This window comes from Mobula birostris, chromosome 13, assembly GCF_030028105.1.
Source record: "Mobula birostris isolate sMobBir1 chromosome 13, sMobBir1.hap1, whole genome shotgun sequence".
Classification (NCBI taxonomy): Eukaryota; Metazoa; Chordata; class Chondrichthyes; order Myliobatiformes; family Myliobatidae; genus Mobula; species Mobula birostris.
This window is the reverse complement of record NC_092382.1, coordinates 22473633-22494265: the sequence shown is the minus strand read 5'-3', so window position 1 is coordinate 22494265 and position 20633 is coordinate 22473633. Positions and strand designations below refer to the sequence as shown.

Here is a 20633-nt window from a genome sequence, read left to right as displayed (position 1 = left end):
CTCTTCCCCAGGGCACCACTGCTCAATACAAGAGGACATGGCTTTAAAGTAAGGGGTGGGAAGTTCAAGGGGAATATTAGAGGAAGGTATTTTACTCAGAGAGTGGTTGGTACATGGAATGCACTGCCTGAGTCAGTGGTGGAGGCAGATACACTAGTGAAGTTTAAGAGACTACTAGACAGGTATATGGAGGAATCTAAGATGGGGGGCTTACATGGGAGGCAGGGTTTGAGGGTCGGCACAACATTGTGGGCCGAAGGGCCTGTACTGTGCTGTACTATTCTATGTTCTATGTCTATGTTCTACGTAAGTATTTTTTACTTAATCTGAGATTTTTATTCTGCCATATATGAGGAACTTTTGGAATCAACAGTATTAAAAAAGGATTTAGGAAAAAAAATTGAACTTCAATAAGTCCTTATGCTTCTTATTAATCAATTTGTAACCGGAAAAGTTACTCAACTGAGGAAGCAGAGCTAAAACTGCCGGAATGGATTTCTCAGGGTTAGAGATATATAGTAATTAATCATCTGCATATAGTGATAGTTTGTGTATCTCATTCCTGCGGGTAATGCCAAATATATTAGAGTCAGGAATAGCAATAGCTAAAGGTTCCAGGGCAATATCAAATAATAATGGACAAAGAGGGCAACCCTGCCGAGTACCAGGAAATAACTGAAAAAAGGGAGATCTTTGATTATTGGTAAATGCCGAAGGGGGTAAGGTATATCAGTTTAATCCAAGATATAAATATCGGACTAAAATTGAATTTCTCAAGCGAATTAAACAAATATGTCCATTCGACTCTGTCAAAAGCTTTCTCAGTGTCCAGTGAAATGACACATTCTGGAGTTCTGGATGAAGAAGTATAAACAATATTCATTGATCTAATATTAAAGAAGGAATAATGATTTTTAATAAATCCAGTCTGGTCAACAGAAATAATTGGAGGCAATACTTTCTCCAGTCTAGTTGCCAGTAATTTTGAAAATATCTTGGAATCCACATTTAGCAAGGATATAGGCCTATAAAGTTTCAAAGAAAGAAAAATAAAAAGTAAAAAAGAATAAATAAAATACAGAATCAGTAAAGAAAGAAAACTTATCCGAAAATACGAAAAATACCTACCCTACAAACCCAGGGCAAAAGCCCTCAGATTATAAAAATCCAAAGCTGTAAGCTTTTGGAGAGATGTTTTGAAAACACTATCAAAAGTTTTGGATCTGGATCCACTGAAAAAACCAGCATGTAAGAACAAAGAGAATAAACAACAGTCCGTTAATTAGTCCGGAGCAGAGGAACGCTGATTGTCAAGAAAACTGAGCTTCATCTGGAGATTTAAACAGACGACGAGAGTTATCGGCAAGAACTATTTTCAAACGTGCTGGAAACAGCAACGCTGGTTAAGGCCTTTTTGATAAAATTCTGACATCTGTGGTTTAAAAGCTATCCATTCCCTCAGAACTTCAGGACTGAAATCTTCAACGAGGCAAAATTTGAAACTTTGAAATTGGATCATATCTTTCCGCTACGCAGCTCGTACCACACGATCCTTCATGTGAGCATAATGGAACAGAATAATAATGGGTCTCAGTTTAAATTCTCTGGAAGGTTTGGGGCGCAATGTACGGTGCACGCGATCGAGCAATGGAGGGGCCTCCAAAACCTCTGAACCAAACACATCCATTAAAAATTGAGAAAAGTATTTGGTAGGATCGGCCGTCTCGATATCTTTGGGAAGCCCGATTATCCGCAAGTTCTGTCATCGGGATTGATCTTCGAGATCAATAATCTTGGATTTATAACGTTCCAACATGGGATGTTGAAGCCAGATTTTTTTCCAGGGCTTCAATCTTTTGTCCTCTGCCAACGGGCAGCATCCAGTTCTGAAATTCTAGTTTGCTGTTGATCAATTTCACATCTAAACGATCTAATGTCATCTTGAATCATCTTCAAAACTTCTTCAAACACAGCAAATCTTTGATTAAGTTTTTCATCTAGAAGATTCGACATTATTTCAAAAGTTATTGGTATTTGCTTAGATGCTTTAGGATCGCCATCTTTTTTTTCCCGTTGCTGTTGGAGTCTTTCCCATTTTTAACTTCTCGTCCTCTGGTTCACATTTCCAGCGAGTTAAAATCAAAGTTCAAAGATATATTTGTGTTATAAACCTATTAGTGTCGGTATAAACAGATTAAATAAGGGTGGTTACGGGTAAAAGAAGTAAAGGGAATGGAGCGAAGCCAAAATGTACCTCACACCATGAGCGCCTCCTGGAGAGTCCATTTCAAAAAAGGTTGTTAGCTTAATCTATAAATGCTTATCGAGTTCACGAATGATATCTAATGATAAAGAGTCATTTTCAGATAATCAATGGAGTAAAACTTTTCATTTGGTTAACAACTCATCTATTTGTGCCTGTCGTTCCTTGATACGGTTCAAGGTAGCGCATCGGGCCCATGTGTCAAAGGATAAACCAGCGCATATTTTCTCCAGTATTAATCCTACTTGTGACAGATGTAATATTGAGCTGGACGCTTTAACTCATACGTATTGGTCTTGTATAAAGCCAGATAACTTTTGCAGAGATGTTTTTAAAACACTATCAAAAGTCTTGGATCTGGATCTACAACCTAATTTGCTTACGAAATATTCTTGTTTCCACTCGATGTATGATAGCCGTTTCGACCTTACCGGCTGGGAGAGCCACTTTATTGGAGTGGAAGGATTCTAATCCACCTACAGTCATTTACTGGCTCTCCTCCATTATGTCCTGTTTAAGTTTAGAGAAAATAAGAAGTTGGACATTTGATACATCCTTTAAATTTGAGCAAATATGGTGACCTTTTATCCAATATTTTCATTTAATTTGGTTTATTACTCTTACGATCTTTTTTTAATCGAAGTTTTAGATTTGATCAGAAAGTCTTTCTCTCTCTCTCTCTCTCTCTTTTTGGGTCGTATCCTCAAAATGAGATGCCCAGTCCCCCTTTTTTTGTTTTGTTATAGTGTAGTGTTTTTTTTCCCTTTTCATTTAAAACCCAATGTTTTTTCCTTTCTCTTCATAAACTGGTTAAGAGGAGAATTGTTATTTTCATTTTCTTTTATTATATATTATACTAGTTTAATATCTATGACTTTGACAATGTCTATCTTAATCTTGGTTTATATTGTTACTGATATATATACTTGAACTAATTCTCCTCTTTACTGTATTTATACTTTTAAATCAATAAAAAGGTTAATAAAGAAATTACTGATCACATTATTGTTCAGTGTCACACACTCAGTGACTGTAAACACAATCTCCCACAGTCTGGTACTTACCAGAGTTTCTGTATTTTACACTCCGGGTTCCTCAGAGCCGCAGACACCAGTTTCACTCCTGAATCTCCCAGTTTATTACCACTCAGGTCCAGCTCCGTCAGTGATGGGTTTGTACTGAGAGTGGAGACGAGATCCTCGGCACCAGAATCTGTGAGACCGACATCCCACAGCCTGGAGATGAGAGAGAGTGAGGGTGAAGGACACAGAGAGACAGGAGACGGTACAAATCCCCAGTGTTTATCAGTAACACAATTACTGATCGCATTAATGTTCAGTGTCAGACACCCAGTGACCGAAAACACAATCTCCCACAATCTGGTACTTACCACAGTTTCTGTATTTTACACTCCAGGTTCCTCAGAGCCGCAGACACCAGTTTCACTCCTGAATCTCCCAGTTTATTCCTCCCAAGTCTGAACACAAACAAACAAGTTGATCAACAAAGTGATTCAAACTGTGGGTCTGAGGGAATTTCTCTCACTCGAATATTTCAGGAAACATTAAACCCTTCGGTAAATCACTGATCGGAGTTCCCATCATTATCAATGTCCCTCACTGCCCAGCTCCAGGGTATTCACCGAATGTCGGTAATTTAGTCTGTCGATGTGACCCTGTGAACTCCACATATTCTGCCTCATTTCCCGATGAGAGAAATGTTTCTGATGTGAGAGACTCCAGAGGGGTAGGGTTAACCATATAACGATATATAACAATTACAGCACGGAAACAGGCCATCTCGGCCCTTCTAGTCCATGCCAAATGCTTACTCTCACCTAGTCCCACTGACCCGCACTCAGCCCGTAATGCTCCATTCCTTTCCTGTCCATATAGCTATCCAATTTTACTTTAAATGACAACATCGAACCTGCCTCAACCACTTCTGCTGGAAGCTCGTTCCACACAGCTACCACTCTCTGAGTAAAGAAGTTCCCCCTCATGTTACCCCTAAACTTTTGCCCTTTAACTCTCAACTCATGTCCTCTTGTTTGAATCTCCCCCACTCTCAATGGAAAAAGCCTATCCACGTCAACTCTATCTATCCCCCTCATAATTTTAAATACCTCTATCAAGTCCCCCCTCAACCTTCTACGCTTCAAAAAATAAAGACCCAACTTGTTCAACCTTTCTCTGTAACTTAGGTGATGAAACCCCGGTAACATTCTAGTAAATCTTCTCTGTACTCTCTCTATTTTATTGACATCTTTCCTATAATTCAGTGACCAGAACTGTACACAATACTCCAAATTTGGCCTTACTAATGCCTTGTACAATTTCAACATTACATCCCAACTCCTATACTCAATGCTCTGATTAATAAAGGCCAGCAAACCAAAAGCTTTCTTCACCACCCTATCCACATGAGATTCCACCTTCAGGGAACTATGCACCATTATTCCCAGATCCCTCTGTTCTACAGCATTCTTCAATGCCCAACCATTTACCATGTATGTCCTATTTTGATTAGTCCTACCAAAATGTTGTACCTCACATTTATCAGCATTAAACTCCCTCTGCCATCTTTCAGCCCACTCTTCTAACTGGCCTAAATCTCTCTGCAAGCTTTGAAAACCTACTTCATTATCCACAACTCCACCTATCTTAGTATCATCTGCATATTTACTCATCCAATTTACCACCCCATCATCCAGATCATTAATGTATATGCCAAACAACACTGGACCCAGTACAGATCCCTGAGACACACCGCTAGTCACCGGCCTCCAATCTGACAAACATTTATCCACCACTACTCTCTGGCGTCTCCCATCCAGCCACTGCTGAATCCATTTTACTACTTCAATACTAATACCTAACGATTGAACCTTCCTAACTAACCTTCCGTGTGGAACCTTGTCAAAGGCCTTACTGAAGCCCATATAGACAACATCCACCGCTTTACCTTTGTCAACTTTCCTAGCAACCTCTTCAAAAAATTCAATAAGATTTGTCAAACATTACTTTCCATGCACAAATCCATGTTGACTGTTCCTAATCAGACCCTGTCTATCCAGATAATTATATATACCATATATAGCAATACTCCAATCCTCCGGCACCATCCCCGTTTCTAATGACATTTGAAATATTTCTGTCAGAGCCCCTGCTATTTCCACACTAACTTCCCTTAAGGTCCTAGGGAATATCCTGTCAGGACCTGGAGACTTATCCACTTTTATATTCCTTAAAAGCTCCAGTACTTGCTCTTCTTTAATTATCATAGTTTCCATAACTACCCTCTTTGTTTCCCTTACCATACACAATTCAATATCCTCTCCTTAGTGAATACTGAAGAAAAGAAATTGGTCAAAATCTCCCCCATCTCTTTTGGCTCCATACATAGCTGCCCAATCTGATTCTCTAAGGGACCAATTTTATCCCTTACTGTCCTTTTGCTATTAATATAACGGTAGAAACCCTTTGCATTTACTTTGGATTCATTTTCACCTTACTTGCCAAAACAACCTCGTATCTTCTTCTAGCTTTTCTAATTTCTTTCTCAAGATTCTTTTTACCTTCTTTATATTCCTTGAGCACCTCATTTACTCCATGCTGCCTATATTTATTGTAGATATCTTTCTTTTTCCAAACCAAGTTTCCAATATCCCTTGAAAACCATGGTTCTCTCAAACTTTTAACCTTTCCTTTCAACCTGACAGGAACATAAAGATTCTGTACCCTCAAAATTTCACCTTAAAATGACCTCCATTTCTCTATTACATCCTTCCCATAAAACAAATTGTCCCAATCCACTCCTTCTAAATCCTTTCGCATCTCCTTAAAGTTAGCCTTTCTCCTATCAAAAATCTCAACCCTCGGTCCAGACCTATCCTCCATAATTATATTGAAACTAATGGCATTGTGATCACTGGACCCGAATTGCTCCCAAACACATACCTTCGTCACCTGCCCTATCTCATTCCCTAACAGGAAATCCAGCACTGCTCCTTCTCTAGCTGGTACCTCTATGTGTTGCTGCAAAAAACTATCCTGCACACATTTTACTAACTCCAAACCATCTAGCCCTTTTACAGTCTGGGCTTCCCCGTCTACATGTGGAAAATTAAAATCTCCCACACTCTCAACCGTGTGCTTACTACAAATATCTGCTATCTCCTTACAAATTAGCTCCTTCAATTCTTGCTCCCCATTTGGTGGTCTAGAATACACCCCTATAAGTGTTACTACACCGTTCCGATTCGTCAGTTCCACCCAAATAGCCTCCCTAGACGAGCCCTCTAATCTATCCTGCCAGAGCACTGCTGTAATATTTTCTCTGACAAGCAAAGCAACACCTCCCCCTCTTGTCCCTCTGATTCTAGCACACCTGAAGCAATGAAATCCAGAAATATTTAGTTGCCAAACAAACCCCTCCTGCAACCATGTTTCACTAATAGCTACAACATCATACTTCCAGGTATCAATCCATGCTCAAGGCTCATCCACCTTTCTTACAATGCTCCTAGCATTAAAATAAATGCATTTAAGTAATTTTCCACCTCTATCTCTCTGTTTATCACTAATGGTGCAAACAACTTTACTATCTCCTTTTTCTTCCTTCTCCCCTACATCTGTTCCTACACTTTGGTTCCCCTCGCCACTTGTATCTCGTTTAAATCCACTAGAGCCTCTCTAGCAAACCTACCTGCAAGAATTGAAGGATGGAAGTAAGTCCCCCAGTGAGGAAGATTTGTGAATGGGAAAGTGTCGATGGGAGATAGTGGTGGGACTCCAGCCAAGCAAAAGGATAGGAAGATAGAACCTGCAGGAGGTAGGCGGATGAGGAAGCGAGATCCTGTGGGAGGAAGGCAGATGGGGAAGAGAGATCCAGCAGGAGGAAGGCGGATGGGGAAGAGAGATCCCGCGGGAGGAAGGTAGATGGGGAAGAGAGATCCAGCAGGAGGAAGGCGGATGGGGAAGAGAGATCCCAGAGGATGAAGGGGGATGGGGAAGAGAGATCCCACAGGATGAAGGGGGATGGGGAAGAGAGATCCCACATGAGGAAGGGGGAGGAGAAGAGAGATCCCACAGGATGAAGGGGGATGGGGAAGCGAGATCCCACAGGAGGAAGGGGGATGGGGAAGACATCCAACAGGAGGAAGGGATTGGGGAAAAGATCCCACAGGAGGAAGGGGGATAGGGATGAGTTGTCTCACAGGAGGACTCGGGGGGAAACGATAATCATACAAGATGAGGGGTTACAGAAAAAGATTGTACGGGAGGGGTGAGACTGAAAAGAGGCCCAGAAGAGATGCGCTCACGGTATCTGGTAGTGAGAAAAGTCACACACGGGGAAGGGCAGGGAGGACAATCTCACAATGGTATTTATCTCCTTCTCACTGGGAAGCGGGTGTGAATCTCTGACCCACCTGCTGCAGTCAGTGTCGGTAACAGTGAACCATAGAAACATAGAAAATAGGTGCAGGAGTAGGCCATTCGGCCCTTCGAGCCTGCACCACCATTTATTATGATCATGGCTGATCATCCAACTCAGAACACCACCCCAGCCTTCCCTCCATACCCCCTGACCCCCGTAGCCACAAGGGCCATATCTAACTCCCTCTTAAATATAGCCAATGAACTGGCCTCAACTGTTTCCTGTGGCAGAGAATTCCACAGATTCACCACTCTCTGTGTGAAGAAGTTTTTCCTAATCTCGGTCCTAAAAGCCTTCCCCTCTATCCTCAAACTGTGACCCCTCGTTCTGGACTTCCCCAACATCGGGAACAATCTTCCTGCATCTAGCCTGTCCAATCCCTTTAGGATCTTATACGTTTCAATCAGATCCCCCCTCAATCTTCTAAATTCCAACGAGTACAAGCCCAGTTCATCCATTCTTTCTTCATATGAAAGTCCTGCCATCCCAGGAATCAATCTGGTGAACCTTCTTTGTACTCCCTCTATGGCAAGGATGTCTTTCCTCAGATTAGGGGACCAAAACTGCACACAATACTCCAGGTGCGGTCTCACCAAGGCCTTGTACAACTGAGAAGGAACATTGTCAATGGACGTGTCACAGTCAGTGAGAAACACGGCCATTCCTGTGATTTACTACCATTAAACCAATGGCCGTTGTTCACTGATCTGATGAAGTCTCCAACATCCCTTCACAAGGAACCACAGAACCCTCCTGTCCTTGGGGAATTACTGACCGATCCCCTGGTCACTTGTCACAATTCTTCACAATCTGATTCACTACAGTTTTATCCAAATCCCTTTACAGGATATCCCCGGGATGTGGATTCAGGAACTGTGCTACTGCAGTTACAAACTCTTGGATGGTGAGGTGTGGGAAATGTGTACACCACGCTCCGGGCAGAATCCTCTCTCTCCAAAAGCTCCATCAGGAACTGGGAAGGCTGCAGATTGTAGTTGATCAAATCTCCACCTGTAAACACAATCTTCTTCTCGAGCACTCCTCTGAAGGCCATCTGACCAACCCTGAGTAACACATCAGGGGACTGTCAATCTCACGACCATGGTTTTTCAGGATGTTGTAAATATAGTAGGAATATAGTTGGGTGATGGTCTTGGGAATTCGCTCTGGGTCCCTGACTCTTTGTGTGAAGAAGGGACCCAATGCCAGAGCGAGGATCCAGCAGTAGGAGGGGTTGCTGCCGCTACCGTCTGATCTTCAAAATACCTGATGAAATATTCCTTCCGTTCCTCACCTACAAATCCCAGGATTTCAGCCCAGACACTGATCTTCGCCTTTTCCAATAGATGTAACGCAGTGGGACGTGTGGTCACCAGCACTGAACACCCTGGGAGCAGCTTGCCCTGGATTAAACTGTACACAATGTCAGACACCTTGCACTTGAATTCAGGATCTGGGCACTGGTGCTTGGGTTCTGTATCTCTCTGACTGTCAGCAAAATCGATTCTGTGGTTGAATTCATCCAATCCATCGAATATAAACAGCAATCCCTCTGGGTTCTTCCAGACCTCTCTCAGGGCATTCCCAAAATGTGGATATTGATGCAGAATCAGTTCTTTCAAGTTTATTCTGCAATTAATGGAGTTTAAATCCCAGAATTTGAAACTGAAGGCAAACTGGAATTGTTGGTATATTTTCCCCGTGACCCAGTCATAAACAATCTTTTGTACCATTGTTGTTTTCCCGATCCCTGGGACTCCGGCCACTGCTGCTGAACATCCCGAAGTTGATTGTGTGAAGAATCTTTTCATTTTGTCCCAAAAACTATGTGAGTAACTATTCTCAAACAGATGAGCAATCCCGATTTTCTCCAGCTGTCCGCGGAGATGTTCCTCTCTGCACTCCTCGTGGTCTCTGCCTCTTGCCAGCAGCTCATGTTCCACCAGTCTCCGATCTCGAACAGTAGAAATGACCGTGAGCTCAGCGTATCGATCAACCAGCTGGAAAACCTTCACCTTCTCCCTCATCAGGATCGTGTTCACTCTCAGTGTTTCAGTTTGTGCCCGCAGAGTCTCCTTGTGTTTCTGTTGAGCATCTTAGGATGGACAGAAATAGGTGGTCAATGCCTGATCTGATGAACACTGAACACTCACGTATTTACCCCAATAATAAGAAATTGTTAAGGACACTGTTTGGGTGAAATTGGGAGATCAGAGATAAGAGCGTCTGAAGATGAACGATGGCCCCGAAACATTTCTGATCCGATTCAGGTTCGCTGTTAAAGCCTCTCCTCTCCCCTCTGTTCGTAGTTTGCAGATTCCCCGGTGTTCCAGCGAGCACCAAGTGCACACGTGATTCTGGAGAGGAGAGTGTTGTGTGGAGCGGCTGGTTTCACCGCTTTCACTGCTCAGCTTCTGCTGAACTGGGCAACACCGCAGAGGGTAACAGTGGGGGTCGGGGGGCAATTTACTTGCTCTACTGACTTTTACTTTCTCATAATGGAGCGGATACTCTCGACACTTCTTTAGGTTGAAACTGTCAGTACTGAGCCACAGAAAAGGAACATTATTTCCATTTCCTTTTCCAAGCTCAGCCAGTCACGATGTAACACACCCCGCAGTAGTCTACAGTCTCTTCTTCTCCGAGGAACTGTTACATTAACTCAGGCAATACACCCTCACCACACCTCTACAGTCTCCTCTGCTCTGAGGAGCTAGTACATGAACTCAGGCAATAAGCCCCACCACACCTCTGCGGTATCCTATGCTCCAAGGAGCTGGGACATGAACTCAGGCAACTCCCGGATGTTGCGCGGAACAGCAGAAATCTGAAGAGGATGTCAGCAGTAATACGGGACTCTATAGTCAGCAGGAGAGGTAAGCGATTCTGTGGACTCAAAAAGGAGACACGGATGCTACTTTGCCTCTCAGGAGCCAGGGTCTGAAACGTTACTGGACACGTCCATAATATCCTGAAAAGGAAAGGTCACGAGTCATGATAAATATTGGTACCAATGATATAGGAAGAGAACAGGGAAGAGGTCTGGAAAACAAAACACAGGGAGTTAGGAAGGAAGCTGAGAAGCAGGAACTCAAAGGTAGTAATGTCGGGATCACTGCCTATGCCACCCGACAGTGGGGATAGGAATAGAATGAGGTGGCAGATAAGTGTGTGGCCGAAGAATACAGCAAGGGGCAGGGATTACAGCAGGGTCCGATATTCTTGCAGCGAATTTACTGGAGCTGTTGGGAGTGTTTTAAACTAATATGACAGGGCAATGGAAACCAGTATGATAGAGCTGAAGATGAGCCAGCAGGTTTAAATGTGGACACAGCCAAGTGTTAAATTGTACCACAGAGGCAAAATTCGATTTTGGTTGGTACGACGTTGTGGCCATTACTGAGTTGTGGCTGAAAGAAGATCTTGTTTGGGAGTTTAACATCAAAGGATATACTTTGTTTCGAAAGGACAGGCAGGAAGACATTGGCTATGTTTTCGAGATGGAATTACACCTTCAGAAAAAGGGGACATAAGTCAGAGGACGTTGACTCTTTGTGGGTGGAGATAAGAAATTACAGGGGGTAACAAAGCACATTATGGGAATCATATACAGGCCTCCAAATAGTCGCCAAGATGTGGGTTTGAGTTGCAAAGGGAAAAGGCATGTAATAAGGGTAATGACACATTTGTCCTGGCGAACTTCAATATGCAAGGGGAATGGGAAAATCAAGCATACTTAAGGTGTCGGGTCGCAGGAGAGGGGATTTATTGCGATTGTGCTTGAGCCTACTTGGGGAAAGGCTCGCTTAGATTGGGTGTTGTGTAATAACCCAGATCTTGTTTAGTGGCTCGCCGAGCTGGCTTGTTCGCTTGCAGATGTTTCATTACCCAGCTAGGCAACATCACCAGTGCAACTTCGGATGAAATGCTGGTGATCTATACTGTTCGCCTTTTGTGTGTCCTGTGATTAGTCCATGAGTGAGTGAGTGTCAATATGGAAGCAAAAGTGAGTGGGAAGTTGGATGATTGGAAACCTTTTAAAATCTAACAAAAGGCAACTAAAAAAGCTATAAGAAGGGAAAAGATGAAATATGAGGTGAGACTAGACAATAATATCAAGCAGGATAACAAATGTTTTTGTTCAGTTACATAAAAAGAAAAAATGGAGTTGAGAGTTGATATTGGTCCACTGGAAAATGATATTGGTGAGCTAGTAATGGAAGACAAAGAAATAGCAGGTGAACTTTAGAAACATAGAAACATTGAAAACCTATAGCACAACACAGGCCCTTCAGCCCATAATGCTGTGCTGAACATGTACTTACATTAGAAATTACCTAAGGTTACCCATAGCCCTCTAGTTTTCTAAGCTCCATGTATCCAGAAGTCTCTTAAAACACCCCTTCATATCCGTCTCCACCACAGTTCCATGCACTCACCACTCTGCGTAAAACATCTCCTCTGTACTTACAAGCACCTTAAATCTGTGTGCCCTCTCGTGCTAGCCATTTCAGCTCTGGGAAAAAGCCTCTGACTACCCACACGATCAATGCCTCTCATCATCTTATACACCCATATCAGGTCACCTCTCATCCTCCACCGCTCCAAAGAGAAAAGCCTGAGTTCACTTAACCTATTCTCATTAGGCATGCTCCCCAATCCTTGTAAATCTCCTCTGCACCCTTTCTATAGTTTCCACATCCTTCCTGTAGTGAAGTGACCAGAGCTGAGCTCAAGTGGGGTCTGACCAGGGTCCTGTATAGCTAATGCATACTTTGCATATCTCTTCACTGTGGCCCGTGAGTGACGGGAAGCAGCAGTGACTGCCATCACTATTAATGAGAACAAGATTTCTGGATGGTGTGTTGCCATGGTCGGGGAAATCTCGCATCCAGTCTGAAACATGTTTAAGGGTAGTGTGAGCAGAGGACAAGGTTCACGTCGGCACCAATGACAGGGCAGGAAGGGTGAAGAGGTGCTGCAAAGTGAGTTCATGGATGTAGGTGATAGGTTAAAGTGCACAACATCCAGGGTTGTGTCTTCAGGATTGCCACCCATACCACATGCTAGTGAGGCCTGAAATAGGATATAATACAGTCTAACGTGTGGCTGATGAGATGGTGCGTTGTGGAGTGCTGCAGATGTTTGGATGATTCCAAGGAAGATGGGACCTGGACAGACATGATCGTTTTGCATCCGAACTGGAGGGGGACTGATACCCTTGCGGGAAGGGTTGTTAACACTGCATCGGGATGGGGTGAGGTGTCAAACTTGAGCTGCAAGGGGATGAAGAACCAGAGTGGATAGTGGAGTGGTTGTGTGGGAAAGATGCTGTTAATCCAACATAAAAAGTCAGGAGTCTAACGAAAGAACATGGTGAAACAAATGTTCCCAAATGTGTATTATTTCATTGCAAGGAGTATTGTAGGAAAGGCTGATGAGCTTAGAGCATGGATCAGCGTATTGAATTACAGTATTGCAAGCATTAATGTGATTTGATTGGAGGAGGTGCAGGACTGGCAGGTCAGTCTTCCAGGGTTCTGTTGCGTTAGACACAATTTGATTGAGTGGCAGGGATTAAAGAAGGACAAGTGACATCACTAGTTAGGGAAAATGTCCCTGCATTGCTCATACAGGACAAACTGGAAAGCTCAACCACTGAGGCCTTATGGGTGAAACTGAACAATAAGGAAGGGATGGGATTATATTACAGAGTGCCCAATAGTCAATAGGATTTGGGGGATCAAATTGTTTGAGAAATCACAGGCAACTTAGAAGGTTATGATGCTAGATAGTTGTAACTTTCCACTTATTGACCGGGACACCCATACTTTAAAGGGCTGTTTGGGATATCGTTGGTAAAATGTGTTCAAGGAAGTTCCCTTGATCAATATATTGAGGTCATAACTATAGACTGAAATACTATTAGGGTACATGACGGGGCAGGTAACAGAGGTCTGTGCAGGTAAATACTTTGGATCTAGTGATCATAATACCATTAGTTTAAAGATCATTATGGAAATGGGTAGGTCTGGTTCTAAATTGGAGAAAAGGCCAATTTTAATGGTATCAGAAAGGATCTGGTGAACGTGGATTGGAACAGGTTGTTTTCGAGCAAATCTGTGCTTGGTAAGTGTGAGGCCTTCAAAACTGCTATTTTAAGAGTACAGAGATGGAATGCATAAATGACGACCAGTACAGAGTTTGAATGTTGCTGACAGAATAAAAGGCAGGGCTAACATGTTTAGGGAACCTTGGGTTTTGACAGATATTGAGACCCTGGTGAAGGAGTGCATAGCAAGTATAGGCAGGAAAGAACAAATGAGGTACTGATAAGTATAAATAATTCAAGAGTTACTAAAGGAGGGAATCAAGAGGGCTGAAGTACGGCACGAGTTTGCTCCAGCAGATAATGAAAAGGAGAGCACCAACTCCTTCATCAAATATATTCAAAACAAAAGTATACCAAAAGGCAAAATTGGTCTTCTTGAAGTTCAGAGAGGGCATTAATGCATGAAGCTGACGCAGGTGGGGGAGATTTAAAATGGATTTTTTGCATTTATGTTTACTCAGGAGACATACAGCGTCTTTACAGTGAGGCGAAACAGCAATGCGATCATGGACCCTATACAGATGACGGAGGAGGAGGTGTTTCTGTCTTGATATAGAATATAGAATAGTACAGCACAGTACAGGCCCTTCGGCCCACAATGTTGTGCCGACCCTCAAACCCTGCCTCCCATATAAGCCCCCACCTTAGATTCCTCCATATACCTGGCTAGTAGTCTCTTAAACTTCACTAGTGTATCTGCCTCCACCACTGACTCAGGCAGTGCATTCCACGCACCAGGAAGCAACAAATCTCTCTTTATATTAATCTCTGTCTAATCTTGCTGCTAACATTGTGTTTGTCACAGAGTCCAGAGTCTGGGAACAGCTAGATGGCAGGAAGCAGATGGTGATGATGGGAGGCTGGTTATTGGAGTCCAGGCCCGCGCCTCGTGGAGTTCCCCAGGGTTACACCCATTGCTACTTGTCATCTATGTCAATAATCTGGTTGAGAATGTACAGGGTATGGGGAGTGAGTTTGCAGCAAGTAATGTCAAACAATTACTTCTTTTTGCAAGATAGTAATATAAACACCCCTCTTTCCCTCTCCACACTCAGAACAGACCAAAAGCTACTTCATAAGATGCAAGTTCTTCAAATGAGCAAACACTGAGGGAATGTGAGTGAGATTAAAGAGCTGGGATACTGACAGTACATTACCAGACCTGGAGTGATTGCAACTGGGTCTGACAGAGGCATAACTGGTATTTCTGGGCACATTTAGTCTCACCATAACTATTCCCTACCTTACTCTGTACAGATATGTAATGTCTAAAGGACCAGTGTTTGAGTAAATGAGACTCACCAAACTTGCTCCGGACTGAATCAATGGAAACCCTGAGTCAGAAGGGTTCTCTCCAGTTGGTGCTCTCAGTCCTCGGGCTGGGTCACTTGCTGCTGTTCCCTCATCTTCAGTCGTGGTTCTCTTCCAGTTGTGGGCTTTTCTTCCAATAAATCTCTCACCGCAGGTCTAACTTTAACATGAAAGATGATGAAGCGCGTTAACAACACAAAGGAGAACAAAATATTTCTGCTCACTGAAATCTAAACATTGAAGACAAATCTAATGATCACAGTGAACAAATCTGTAACTGCCCCTGACACGTCACAAAACCTGATGAGGGATAGGAAGGAGTCATCGTTCAGTCATCGCTAAGATATAAGATGCAGGAACAGAATTAGGTGATTCGATCCATCGAGTCTGCTCCAGCACTCAACCATGGCTGAGATTTATTCCAACACCATATTCCCGCCTTCCTCCTGTAACCCTGAAGCTACTTAGTAATGATGAATATATTAATCTCTGCCCTAAATATACCCAAATGGCAGCCTCCAACCACCCTCTGTGGCAACAAATTCCACAGATCAGCCATCTTTTGGCTGAAGAAATTTTTCTCATCTCAGTTTTAAAGGGAAGCGTCTTTATTCTGAGACTGTGCTGTCAGATCACAGACTCTCCGTCTAATGGAAACATCCTCTCCATGTCCACTGTATCCAGGCTTCTCAGCATTCAGTAGGTTTACTTAACCACCTCTCCTTTCACCACCCCGTCTGAACTCCACTGAGCACAGCCCCATAACCATCAAATGCTCCTCACACATAAAACCGATCATTCCTGAGATTATTCATGTGAACCTTGTCAGCAACAACTGCACTGAACACATTCCCAAGTACAACAGACAATCAGGAAATGTAAACCATCCCAGAGTGAATTTAATAGAAAGAAACTGGAATCACCAGAGTCGCTCAACAGGAAAGGAACTGCTGTGGGGAGAGAAACAAATTTAACCATTCAGGTTCACAATCTTCTGTCAGAATGGGTTCAGAATTTAGTGCAGATCTCCAGCAAGTTGAGTTTCTGTTTGATTTCCACTGTCTGACAGACAAGTGACAGCGTGGAGGAATTTCCAAACACAGTTTGAACACTGAAACCCCCCCAGGTCTATTTCTGCTGGTGCAAACACAGAACAGCCCATTTAATCACAGCCTGTCCTTGTGAGGGATGGAATACAAACTCATTCTCTCCTCAGGTTAACAGCATTGCTTCCAGAGGAACTCCAGAAACAAACATTTGATCCCAGACCAGAAATACTGGCTCAACACCTCACAAACCCGGGCAGCTTGATCCCCGGGTCCATTTTACTTGGATCTAAACAGGAGTGCAGTGCTGCCGGAGCTCACCGGGGCACCACTCCGGCACCTCGGTAAAAAAACGTCAAAATGAACAAGCGGGGAATTTAACAGCGGCCGCATATTAAATAGGGGGAATTTTACAGAGGCGGGGGTTTGGGATAGGGAGTGGTAACTGGTGGGGAAAATACCACTAATAACATTAGGATAGGATATTTGATCGTTTTTGGTGAAATCCTGGAGCTGTGACTGTTTTTTATTGAGGTATTTGTGAAGTTCGTCCTCGCTCGACCCGTTGTTTTCCCAGCATGCCCTGCTGTAGCCTCCCGCCATTTCACAGATCCTCCGTCTCTCTCCAGCCGAGGGACGACTGGACACAAGTGTGAGTGTTTTTCTGCTCTTTCCAACGGGTACCATTGGATTCCAGGTAGCAGCTGTATTAAGCAAGGAATGAACATCGAAACCCAGGTTAAAAGTCCAAAATAATGAAAGAAAAATTCACTGCTCGCTTATCTTCGGCCTGATTTTGATGAAGAATTCAAGGTAATCATCCAAAATCTTCTTCTACACCTGGATAAAGTGAATTTAGTTTTTTTCACAAGGCAAATGGGGAAAAAAAATTTCTAGGCTATAAGCTAGTTTTACATCATTTCAACTGTCATTAATAGCGCATCAACCCCTTGGCCGAGCTCCACCAACTGTAGTTGATTGGAAAGAGGCTGTTTGTCTCTTTGTGTTGACAGGAAAAAGAGTAACTTAGGGAGGCAATGAACGAGACGAAACGCATTTCCAAACCTCCCAAATGGTTGCCCTCCTCCCCTATTAACATTTATCACTTCCAAATACGATATTTTTTATTCGTATAGATACGACAATAATTTATGTAAAGATTCAAGCTTCTTTAACTTTTTATACATTTAAAGACTAAACAGAATCTGTATAGGTCTAACCATGTAGTACCCGACGTGTGAGGATATTGTGAGTATCGACACTCACAGATACACTTCCTGTCCAAACATTTCTGTGAGAGAAACGGTACGAGGCAGAGTTGCCAACCTTCCACTTTTGATACTAATATTCAGCAATATTCGTGGCTTCAGCAAAACTTCATTAGACGTTTTTTTTTCATACTTGATTACTTGGTTCCAATGTAGATATCTAAAAGTGTAAAAAACTTACTTGCTTTATTTCTGTTATTTTTATACCTGCTTAGGAACACTGCTAAGCGCTGTGGGCCCTGCTGTCTGCTCTGACTCAGTCGTATCAGTAAAGCTACATCTGTGGTGGTCCGTGGATTACTCACTAATACAAAAGTAAATTTTTCTCACTAACAACCCTGTGGCTTCTAAGCAAACAATGTTAACTTCTTTCTTCCGTAAACAAGCTGAGGAGTGTAACAAGAATAACATACAAGTCATTGATAACAGTAAAACTAACAAAAGCTGTGTTTCGCCTGCATCTAATTCAAATTTTCTAACCGGCTCCAAATGAAGTTCTGAAAGTAATGGTCCTTCGAAGTCAGGCTTGTATCCCTGTTCAGATGTTTGATAGGCTATAATCTTGTTAATGTCTTAACTGTCACTATATTTCTGTGTACATCAGTCACTGAAAGCAAGCATGCAAGTACAGCAGGCAGTGAAGAAAGCTAATGGCATGTTGGCCTTCATAACAAGGGGAATTGAGTATAAGAGCAAAGAGGTCCTTCTGCAGCTGTACAGGGCCCTGGTGAGACCACACCTGCAGTACTGTGTGCAGTTTTGGTCTCTAAATTTGAGGAAGGACATTCTTGCTATTGAGGGAGTGCAGCGTAGGTTCACAAGGTTAATTCCCGGGATGGCGGGACTGTCATATGTCGAAAGATTGGAGCGACTGGGCCTGTATACTCTGGAATTTAGAAGCCTGAGAGGGGATCTAATTGAAACATCTATAATTATTAAGGGATTGGACATGCTGGAGGCAGGAAACATGTTCCTGCTGATGGGTGAGTCCAGAACCAGAGGCCACAGTTTAAGAATAAGGAGCAGGCCATTTAGAACGGAGTTGAGGAAAAACTTTTTCACCCAGAGAGTGGTGGATGTATGGAATGCTCTGCCCCAGAAGGCTGTGGAGGCCAAGTCTCTGGATGCTTTCAAGAAAGAGATGGATAGAGCTCTTAAAGATAGCGGAATCAAAGGTTATGGGGTTAAGGCAGGAACTGGATACTGATTGTGGATGATCAGCCATGATCACAGTGAATGGTGGTGCTGGCTCGAAGGGCCGAATGGCCTACTCCTGCATCTATTGTCTATTGAGCTGTGGAATTCATATATTTCTTTCATCTTGGTTTAGTGCTTGACATTATGAGAAGCCCTATTCATTTATATATGCCACACCCAATTTGTGTACCTGCTCATTACATGAATGGGGGAAGGAAGTTACCCAGTGCATGAAATGAGCTGCTACACTAACTAGGTGTGAGATCGAGGTTCTTAGCCTAAGGTGGAAGAAGTCAATTTTGAAAACCTAGCAATTTTCAATTATCTGACACAGAAATACCACAACAGTTATTAGCTTCAAACTTTCTGCATGATCACTCACAGAGCGGAACTACACGTACATGTAACGACAGCTGTAAACTTCAGGCCTTCTAACTTAGGCCACGAACTTATCAATCACCCCTCGTCCAGCTCCAACACCCAAAAAACTGGCACTGCACCCCTGCTCCAGCCGTCAGGCAGGGCTCGGGCCCGGGACTTTCCGAATTTAAGCGGCCCAGATTCACACAAACTCGGGGATGTTTCCACTCACCGCCGCCCCGAATCGGAGAACCGCCAACGGCAGCTGCATTCGGCACCGCGCATGCGTTAGCAGGATGTTCGCGGCAGCGCCACCAGTGGCCGGAGGTCCATGCAGCGCCACCAGTGTCCGGAGGTCCGTGCAGCGCCACCAGTGGCCGGAGGTCCATGCAGCGCCGCCAGTGGCCGGAAGGCCGGAGCGATAACAGGGAGGTAAATCACGAACACGACAAAGTCTGCAGATCAAAGTTGCTGGTGAACGCAGCAGGCCAGGCAGCATCTCTAGGAAGAGGTACAGTCAACGTTCCAGGCCGAGACCCTTCGTCAGGACGTCGACTTCCTAGAGATGCTGCCCGGCCTGCTGCGTTCACCAGCAACTTTGGTGTGTGTTGCTTGAATTTCCAGCATCTGCAGAATTCCTTGTGTTTAAAGTCTGCAGATGCTGGAAATCCAAAGCAACACAAACAAAATGCTGGCGGAACTGAGCAGGCCGGGCAGCATTTATCGAAAAGAGTCAACAGTCGACGTTTCCAGTTGAACCCTCCTTCAGGACTGAGATGAAATGACGGAAATACCTGAATAAAATCGGTCCGGATGAGGAAATGTCTCGCTGGAAGGTGATAGGTGAAGCCAGGTAGGTGGGAAAGCTGAAAAGCTGAAGAAAATAGAATCTAATAGGAGAGGAGAGTGGAGAATAGGAGAAAGGGATGGAGCAGTGGACCCAGAGAGAAGTGACCAACAGGTGAGTGGACGTGGAAAGTCAGAGAGGAAGAGAGGGAGTGGGAGGGAGGGGTGAGGGAGAGATTTGTTCACCGGAAGGAGAAATCGATATTCATGCCATTGGGTTGGGGGGCGGGGGGTACCCAGAAGGAATATAAGGTCCTGATCCTCGACCCTGAGGTGGCTTCATCTTAGCACAAGAGGAGGCGATGGGTTGACACGTCGGAACGGGAATGGGAATCGGAATGGGAATGAAAATGTTTGGACACCGGGAAGTCCTGCTAGGAGCGGATAGTTCAAAGGTTAATTTATTATCAAGCAGGTATCCGTAAACAACTCTTGAGTTTCTTTTCTTCTCCAGAGAGCCACGAAACAAAGAAAGAACATGAAAGTCGTTCAGAGAGAAAAATCAAACTCCCACCCCACCCCCCGCATCAAAAAGAAATGCATCCCGATCATCAACCCCCAAAACCCACCCCTCCCGCACAAAAGGGAACAATAACATCGACCCCCACCAATAAAAACAACCCGACCCCGCACAACTGCGGAGGGTCTGGTGTCACCAGTGTCGAGGCGGCCGCATCCGGAGCAGCGGACACAACGGGCGACCCCGGAAGATTCACAGGTGAAGTGTCGCCTCACCTGGAAGGATGTTTGGACAACGGAGAGAGTTCGGCCGTCCGGCCCTTTCACTGTGA

General features: G+C 43.8%; 2 protein-coding genes across 2 annotated transcripts in view; both read right to left on the bottom strand.

Moving 5' to 3' along the window:
* Nucleotides 1–20633, bottom strand: part of LOC140208507 (uncharacterized) — a 108995-nt gene that overhangs the window by 50662 nt on the left and 37700 nt on the right. The gene's annotated exons all lie outside the window — the stretch shown is intronic.
* On the bottom strand, nucleotides 4279–19250 carry LOC140208506 (NACHT, LRR and PYD domains-containing protein 12-like). The gene is made up of 3 exons (XM_072277230.1): nucleotides 19038–19250; nucleotides 15117–15285; nucleotides 4279–9797 (listed from the first exon to the last, which is right to left on the bottom strand). Exon 3 carries the CDS (start codon nucleotides 9727–9729, stop codon nucleotides 8812–8814), a length of 918 nt encoding a protein of 305 aa, XP_072133331.1. The 5' UTR covers nucleotides 9730–9797; nucleotides 15117–15285; nucleotides 19038–19250; the 3' UTR covers nucleotides 4279–8811.